The sequence below is a fragment of the Bos taurus genome, chromosome 18 (assembly GCF_002263795.3).
Source record: "Bos taurus isolate L1 Dominette 01449 registration number 42190680 breed Hereford chromosome 18, ARS-UCD2.0, whole genome shotgun sequence".
In the NCBI taxonomy this organism is placed as follows: domain Eukaryota; kingdom Metazoa; phylum Chordata; class Mammalia; order Artiodactyla; family Bovidae; genus Bos; species Bos taurus.
Window position 1 is genome coordinate 48,183,262 of NC_037345.1, and position 8,993 is coordinate 48,192,254.

The 8,993-nt window shown below is 50.1% G+C and overlaps 1 protein-coding gene across 1 annotated transcript; it reads left to right on the top strand.

Annotated features, from left to right (window-relative positions):
- Positions 1-2,518: 2,518 nt before the first annotated feature.
- On the top strand, positions 2,519-8,836 carry PSMD8 (proteasome 26S subunit, non-ATPase 8). Its single transcript, NM_001035111.4, is given in 8 exon segments — positions 2,519-2,778; positions 2,780-2,906; positions 3,921-3,993; positions 4,124-4,226; positions 5,623-5,788; positions 6,260-6,360; positions 7,483-7,594; positions 8,273-8,836. Coding segments are annotated over 8 exon segments (864 nt in total). The 5' UTR covers positions 2,519-2,734; the 3' UTR covers positions 8,411-8,836.
- The last annotated feature ends 157 nt before the right edge of the window (positions 8,837-8,993 follow it).

The following is an 8,993-nucleotide window of genomic DNA, read 5'->3' on the forward strand; positions in this document are numbered from 1 at the left end:
TTCCAAAAAAGATATGTAAAATAACCAATAAACACATGAAAAGATCATTAATTTTTTAATGAAAAGATCATTAATTTTTTTAATGAAAAGATCATTAAAAGCACATTCTACATCATTAATTATCAAGGAAAGTCAAGTCAAAACCACAGTGAGATATCCCTTCACACCTATTAGGATGGTTATAATAATTAAAAAATGACAACAGATACAGCTATTGCAAGGATATTGAGAAATTGGAACCCTCGTATATTGCTGGTGGAAATGTAAAATCGCTTAGATGCTGTGGAAAAGAGTTTGGGGTTCATCAAAATGATTACCCTAGACTTACTGAGTCATTCAGCAGATCTGTTTCTGGATATACAACCCAAAAGAATTGAAAATATGTTCTCAAACAAGTACATGTACATACATGTTCATATCAGCACTATTCACAAAGTCAAAAGCTGAAAACAGCCCAAATGTTCATCAACAGATGAACTGATAAGCAAATGTATATCCATACAATGGAGTATTTATTATTCAACCATAAAAAGGAATGAAGTATTGATGTATTCTGCAACATCTATTAAGGTCGAAAACATAATGGTTTTTGTGAAAGAAGCCAGACATCTAAGGTCATGTATTTTAAGATACCGTTTATATGAAATACTGAGAATATGCAAATACACAGAGACAGAATGCAGACTGATCACTACCAGGGGTGAGGAAACAGTAGGGAATGGAAAACAACAGCTTAAGGGGAATGGGGTTTTTTTCTGTGATGATGAAAATGTTTTGGAGGTAGATAGAGGTATTCTTTTTTTAGAGGTGGTATTTGCACAACATTGTGGATATAATTAAGGGACACTGAATTGTTCACTTTAAGATGATTAATTTTATGTCAGTTTCACCTCAACATGAAATATATATGTATACATATATAAAATATATACAAAAAACAGTATGATATTTACCAAGAATAAATATTTAAAAAGCAGTATGGGGCTTCCCTGGTGGTCTTGTGGTTAAGAATCCACCTAACAATGCAGGGGACACCTGCCAAAGCAGGGGATCCAGAAATACCCCACATGCCACAGAGGAACTAAGCCCATGTACCACAGCTACTGGGGCAGCACCCTAGAGCTCTCGAGTCACAACTACTGAGGCCACGCAATGCAACTACTGAAGCCCGAGTGTCCTGGATCCTGCACTCTGCAACAACAGAAACCATTGCAATGAGTAAAGTAAAGTGAAGTTGCTCAGTCATGTCCGACTCTTTGCGACCCCATGGACTGTAGCCCACCAGGCTCCTCCATCCATGGAATTTTCTAGGTAAGAGTACTGGAGTGGGGTGCCATTTCCTTCTCCAGGGGATCTTCCGGACCCAGGGATTGAACCAGGGTCTCCTGCGTTGGGGGTAGATGCTTTACTGTCTGAGCCACCAGGGAATCAATCATTGCAACGACAAGCCTGTGCATTTAGAAGTGGGTGCTTTCACTTGGATGTCCCAGGTTCAATCCCTGATTGGGGAGCTTGCTGCTAAGTCTGCTGCTAAGTCGCTTCAGTCGTGTCCGACTCTGTGCGACCCCAGAGATGGCAGCCCACAAGGCACCCCCGTCCAGGCACCCCCGTCCCTGGGATTCTCCAGGCAAGAACTCTGGAGTGGGTTGCCATTTCCTTCTCCAGTGCACGAAAATGAAAAGTGAAAGTGAAGTCGCTCAGTCGTGTCCGACTCTTAGCGACCCCATGGATTGCAGCCCACCAGGCTCCTCAGTCCATGGGAGTTTCAAGGCAAGAGTACCGGAGTGGGGTGCCATTGCCTTCTCCAGATCCGGGAGCTTAGATCCTTGGCAAATGGGCTGGGCGGGGCGAACCGCGGGGGCGGGGGCGGGGGGGGGCGGTACGAGCCCAGCGGAGCGTGGATGAAAGACACAATTTATTTACACATTCGTTCATTCATTCAACAAATATTGTCTTCCTCGCGCTGGGAATACAGCAGTAAAGAGAACTGATAAATATCCTTACCTCTTATGACATTTTAAATGATGGAAGTCAAGAGAATTGAGAAAAAGTAGATGTTAAATAGGCAGGTGTGATATAGATGGAGGAATCAGGGGTAGGATTAAAAAAAAAAAGAATTGGGAATTCCCTGCATATATGGTGGAATTTAAGCCATTAATACTGGATGATTTTTGTAAAGTTTATGCGTATTCGCACAAGCTTGGAGAAAATGTGGAAAGATGCACTGAGAAACTAGTGAGAAAGATCTAGAGTCAAATCTCAGCCGTTAGTCTCTTGGAAGTTTACCCAGTCTCTCAAAGCCTGTCTGTAACATGGGAAGAATAATAGTTAATCAAGTGGCTCCACCACCGCCACCTCTTGGTGTAGAAAGAGGTGCCCCGCAGGTGAAATCGCCAAGACACAGAGCCCAGGGTGAAGCCGGTGCGGCCATATTGGCTACGGGAAGTGCGGAGGCGTTGCGACCGCTGCCATTTTCAGTTAGGGCATGGGGCGACTTCCGGTTACCATTTTGAGTGACAGTAGAGGCGGAGCTCCGGGTGACAAGTTCATTAAGGGCCGGGCTTCGAGGGCACCTCCCTGAGAGCGACTGAAGACTAAGCCCGGCGGGCGGAGGCAAACCATCGTAGCCTCGCCCCCGATTTGGGGCTCCACCTCCCGGCCCCACTTCCGCCGGGGGTGCGTCGATAGGCGTCGCTGCCGTAAATCGGGCTGTCGGTTTGCCGCATCACGGAAGATGGCGGCCACGGCGGTGAACGGGGTGGCCGGCACCTCGAGCTCCGGGGTCTGCGGCGGCCTCGGGCGCGATCCTGCAGGCCGCGGCCGGCATGTACGAGCAGCTCAAGGGCGAGTGGAACCGGAAAAGCCCTAATCTTAGCAAGTGCGGGGAAGAGCTGGGCCGTCTCAAGGTAAGGATCGGCCGGGGGTGATTCGAGGGGTCCAGACCCAACCGAGCTTCGGGCTCAGGGGGAAACCGCGGCGCCGACGGGACTAAGGCGGACTGGGCTATCTAATAGGGTGAAGGATTCAGAGGAGCCGAAATGCGGTTTGGAGGCATGTAGATGTGAGAGGGACCTCGAACGGACTAAATGCGGCCCCACGGTTGGGGGTGATGGAGATGGTGTTTCTGGCACACCGAGTGAGAGGTTAAAATTTTGGTGCTTGGAGGCCTAGCTGGTTGGAGTGGTAGGATGGGGCTGTCAGCTTTTGTGATGTAGGGTTCTGGCCGCCACCAAGTGGGAAATGAGGACTGGACAGGGAGATGGAAGAAGGAGGCTGGGATGATGGGGTTCGTGGTTAAGACCAGGCTAAGCTGGCGTCCTAAAAATCTGGGGCTTAGGGATAGATCTGTGGAGAGAGGGGCCCAGCTAAGTTGTGAGGGCAGGATTGAAGCTGGGAAAAATACTCTTAGAGCAGAGGACCTTAATGGGGCTCGGGTTGCTTCAGGCCAGGTGGAAGGGGTACAAATACAGTGGGCTGGACCACGTTACTGAGGTGTGTGGGGTGGTGTCTGTTAAGGGATGATGTGTGAGCCGGACCATAGGAAGAGATTAGCCCCCTTTCCTCCTTGGTGTAGGTTGAGGTGGGTAGCTGGTCCCAACCCAGCAAGGTGGGAAAGTGTTGCCAAAGAACCGAAGAAGCTAGTGTCTCCCCTCCCCCTTGATTCCACTGGGTCAGGCATGGAGTGGGTCTCTCCAGTGGGTCTATTAATACTTGTAACATGAAGTCATCCTAAATGAACCCACATCATGTGTCCAGGCCCTGATCTGACTGACTTCCTTTAATACTCATAACAACCTTATGAGTCAGGGATGATGGCTAGCTCCATTTTCTAGGTGGGAAAATGAAGGCCTAGATAAAAGTAAATAACTCATACTTAAAGTCCCATCTTCTTTCCTTCCTTCCCCTGCCCTCCTCTTCAGCTGGTTTTGTTGGAGCTCAACTTCCTGCCAACCACAGGGACCAAATTGACCAAGCAGCAGCTCATTCTGGCCCGTGAGTGTCACTGGAGTTGATGGGGGGTGGGGGCGGGGTTTATGGACTTAGGTTGTGGCAAGAATGGTAGCAGTGGTGGTCAAGGTCGGGACTTTGGTCACCTCCTGAGAACTTCCTCTGTTGCCTACAGGTGACATACTGGAGATCGGGGCTCAATGGAGTATCCTACGCAAGGACATCCCCTCCTTCGAGCGGTACATGGCCCAGCTCAAGTGCTACTACTTCGATTACAAGTGAGGATGGACCTGGCCCCTAATTTGGGGTGTGTGTGTGTAGCAGCTTCCTTGGTGGCTCAGTGGTAAAGAATCTGCCTGCCAGTACAGGAGATGGGCAAATCCCTGGGTTGGGAAGATCCCCTGGAGAAGGGAATGACAACTCACTCCAGTATTCTTGCTTGGAAAATCCCATGGACAGAGGAGCCTGGCGGGCTACAGTCCATGGGATCACAAAGAGTTGCATGCAGCTGGGCACACAGTAGTGTGTGTGTTGGAGGGGGTGGGTGGTTTACATGGCAGCTTTATATCCTTGTTGCTCTAGCCACTTGGGACATCTTCCTTCACCTGGGAATTCCCCCTCTGCATAGCTGTGTGCCCAGAAGCCTCAGGGTTTGTGGTTGGCCTGGAGGGCCTGAGTCTGGGATTATGCCTCCAGTCTCAGTACCCTCTGGTCTGTCTCCTTCTTCACTTTCCCATTCTAAATTTCCACTCCCCAAGGTAGCCACAGTCCTGTTTTACCTGCCTTGATCCCAGCCTTGCTCTCTTCCATTCATCCCTCCATGGCAGCTGGTAGGATCTTTGTGACGCTAAAATTTGACCATGTTGATTGTCTGCTTAGAACCTGTCATGACTCTCCGTAGCACTCAGGTTTCAGACCAAGCTCTTTCCTGTGGTCTCCAATGGGGTATCAGCCCTGACTCCTCTGTCTGTGTGTCTCCTGTCCCGGCCTTGTCTCTCTTACTGGACTGTGAGTCTTCTAGAAACAGAAGGGTCTTGGTCACTGTTGGGTCCCAGCACAGCCTAGTATGGAGCCTGGCCCAGAGCAGAGACTCACTGACTGCACGTTGAATATGAAACTGAATGGTTTCATAACCGAATGGGGTTTCCATGGAGACTGATGGGTAAGAATTTGACAGGAGAAGCTTGGAAAACCGAATTTGAAGCTATTTTTCCCCTTTCCTGATTATATGATCTTGGGCAAGTGGCTTCACCTCTCTAATTCTGTTTCCCCCTAGAAGTGAAGGTAATGCTTATTAATATAATTAGCACTTCTGTGGTATTTGTTGGGGCCAGATACCATTCTAATCACTGTACCTGGATTAAATAACTTAATCAGTTAACCTTATTCATTTAACCCACCTCTATGAGATGGGTACTGTGATGAAACCTGTTTTACAGTTAGGGGAACGGAGGCTTAGTCACTTTACTGGAGAGGTCACTTTCTAGGGCCCATATGATTGTGACTTCTTTATGTCTCTTTGAGCCTCAGTTATATCTGAAAATCCAGGAACTAGTGGTCCTCCAAGGAGAGAGCATCGGGCAGTCATCAGGGTGGATCCCTGGAGCCTGTGGTGTGGGGAGCCTGGTTGGCACCTAAGCCCTCCTTACCTTGGATTCCCACTCTGGTCCATAGGGAGCAGCTCCCAGAGTCAGCCTACATGCACCAGCTCCTGGGCCTCAACCTCCTCTTCCTGCTGTCCCAGAACCGGGTGGCTGAGTTCCACACAGAGCTGGAGCGGCTGCCTGCCAAGGACATCCAGACCAACGTATACATCAAGCATCCGGTGTCCCTCGAGCAAGTGAGGCTGAGGAAGCGGCGGGGGGAGGGCCTGGCTAAAGGGAGGGGTGCAGGGAGAGACACTCGGGAGGGCTTCCTGGAAGACTAGGCAGGGCTCAGCCTGAGGACTCATTTGCTTATTTGTCTAACAAATATCGAGCCCTAGCCATGTACGCAGGCACTTTGGTTGGTTTTCTGACTGTACAGTGAACAAAACAGATCAAATCTCAGATCTTATGAGGTTGACATTCATATGAGGAAGCAGATAGTAAATAAAATGATTGTGTGTGTCTGTGTGTGTGTGTGTGTGTACATACCAGGGAGGGCTTCCTAGAAGAGGAGGACCCCATCTGCATGGGGAATGGTGACTATGGCAGAGTGGTCTGGCAGAGTGTAGATTATGGAGGCACTGGGATTACAGTGAGGCCTCAGTGGGGATGCCTCTCTGCTGCCTCTTCCTCACCCTCTCTTCTTCCCCACCCGTCCTCTACAGTACCTGATGGAGGGCAGCTACAATAAGGTATTCCTGGCCAAAGGCAACATTCCCGCCGAGAGCTACACTTTCTTCATCGACATCCTGCTTGACACTATCAGGTGTGTGGGGGCCAGGGCCCTGCGGAGTGTAGAAAGAGCTTGGACTCCAGAGTCAGATAGCTCTGTGTTTGAATCCCATTCGGGCCACTTGTGATCTGGGGAGGCTGGGCACATGAGTTTCCTTTTCTGTGAACTGGAACTGGTCATGAGATGGTGGTAAGAGCCCTCTTCTCACTCTGGGCCGTGTGTGTGTATGGGCCCATGGAATTCGACCCTGAGCATGGGCTTGGTGCCCAAACTGCTCAGCTCAGTGCTCAGACAGAGACCTGGCTGCCTTTCTCATGGAAGTACTCCTTGAGTCATCTGGCTTCACCTCAGGTCACCTAAACTGTGGAACCTCAGTTTTCCGTTCTTTAGAAGCGGGCCACCAAATCCCGCTAGCTCCTTGGGGGTTGCTGTGTACACAGGTGGCACTGCATGGGTGGATGGGCGTGACGTGTACAAGTCCATGTGTTCAGGTAGTATCAGAGTTGGTTCACCCGGGCAAAGCGCCAGACTGAGTGGCGTTTTCATTCCTCCAGTGACAAAGCTGGGCCCAGAGAGGTGCGGGGAGTGAGGAGGGGCAGTTGAGTAGGTTTAGGTTATTTTTAACTCTGAAATATTTCTACTCTCTGCAATGCACAGGGAATAATATAATGAGTGCCCACATACCTACCACCTAGCCTAAGAGATATTAATAAAATACCTCACAAACAGGCAAGCTCCTCCTTTTCACTAGTTTTTACCCAGAGCTACTCCCTTGTCCCATTTCAGTGCCTTGATGTCTTGCTGTTTTTTAACTTCAGTGTTGACCTCTTAAAGCGGGTACAAAGATCCCCCTTGGGATTGGATCCTGTGGGGAGGGTGTTAGGTGAAGAGATCGCCTTATGTGAATCTGAGGCTCAGTTTCAGTCAAGCCTGAAGTCCTGAAGTGGCTAGGAGTGAGAATCTGAGCCTGGGCCCAGGAGTCCCAGAGACCTGAGTGTGTGCCCTGCTGTGGCCCTAGCTTTGCAGCTCTAGTCAAGCTACTCTCCCCTGAGCCTCGATGGGATAAATGGGGCAGGTAACATACTTCAGTTGTAAGTGCTGAATTGAAGGACCAGGCCTTGTCTGTGCACAATAATGAGACTCATCTTCCCCCAGGGATGAAATTGCTGGTTGTATCGAGAAGGCCTATGAGAAAATCCTCTTCACAGAGGCCACCCGGATCCTCTTCTTCAACACACCCAAAAAGATGACAGACTACGCCAAGAAGGTGGCTGGGGTGGAGGTCAAGGGACCATAGGTGCACTCACTAACAGCAGGGAGGGATGGTCTGGAGGGACACTGGAGCAAGACTCCAGTTGTGTGACCTCAGGCAAGTGGCCAAACTGCTCTGAACTTCAGTTTCCCTATCTGTAGAAAGGGGCTAGGGTTTCATGTGTGGGATAAGCTGAGCCCAGCACCTGGCACCAGCCAGAGCGGGAGGCTTAGCGCTTGATGGTGTCTGTCCTCAGAATTCCTTGGAGAGTGCAGCTTTTCCCCACAAGACTTTGGTTCATTGGCTCTGGGGTGTTTGTGTGGGATCAGGGTCCCTGGAGGTGCTGATGCTTGTGGTGGAGTAGCCCTGGTGACTGACGAGGGTCACGGTCAGACTGGAATAGGTGAAGCTCAACTCGGGTGATGAGGACAGCTGATATCTAATGATCGTTTACTCTGGGCCATTGTTCTCAGTACTTTTGATTCATATGATTCCCCACAACAGACCCAGAGAGGTGTGTGATTAGGGTCCCATCTCAAACATGGAGAAACGGGGGCACAGAAAAGTGAAATTACTTGCCCAGGGTTGGTGAGGAAAGTGAGCCAGGGCCTACATGGGTTAAGTGCTGGCTCGGGGGGCTGGGGAGGGTGTGTGTGATCACCCCACCCATCTCCCATCTCTCCTTTCTTGCAGCGAGGGTGGGTCCTGGGCCTCAACAACTACTACAGCTTTGCCAGCCAGCAGCAGAAGCCAGAAGATACCACCATCCCTTCCACGGAGCTGGCCAAACAGGTCATCGAGTATGCCCGGCAGCTGGAGATGATTGTCTGAGCTCACCAGGCACTGGGGTGGGGCAGGGCTTGCATTATTTAAGGCAGTTGCAGTGCAGAGTTCCCCCCACCCCCAATAAAGATGGATTGACATTTTCTTTTAGGCCCTTGTCGCCCCAAGTGGACTGGTAGGGACATAAGTTCTTATCTCTGAAGAACTTGGAAGTTTGAGGGCACGAGGAAGTCTGAGATAACCCTGGATCAGCCTCTTTCCAGTGGCCATTGCTCCGAGTCTCCAACACAGATGCCCACTGCAGGGCCCAGTGGCGCTGTGGCCTGGGGGAGGGACAGGCCCCAATAGAGCAACTATTGCGGCTAGCTGTGGACACTCAAAGGCCAGGCCAAGGTACCAGTGTTCAGTGAAGGGGGTGAAATGTCCTGATATTGAAAAATACTTGCAGTGAATTAAACCAGTTTTTAAAAATGACAGGCTAAATCGACCTCTGTGGAACAAAAGGCACAAGGCCCTGGCCAGGGTGGGCCTTACTCCCACTCTTCTGAGCCAGTGCTCTGATGTAGGACCTCTGTACCTCCCAGCCTATGTTTCCTGCCCTTGAAGTTCTCAAGGTGTTGAAGGCAGAGTC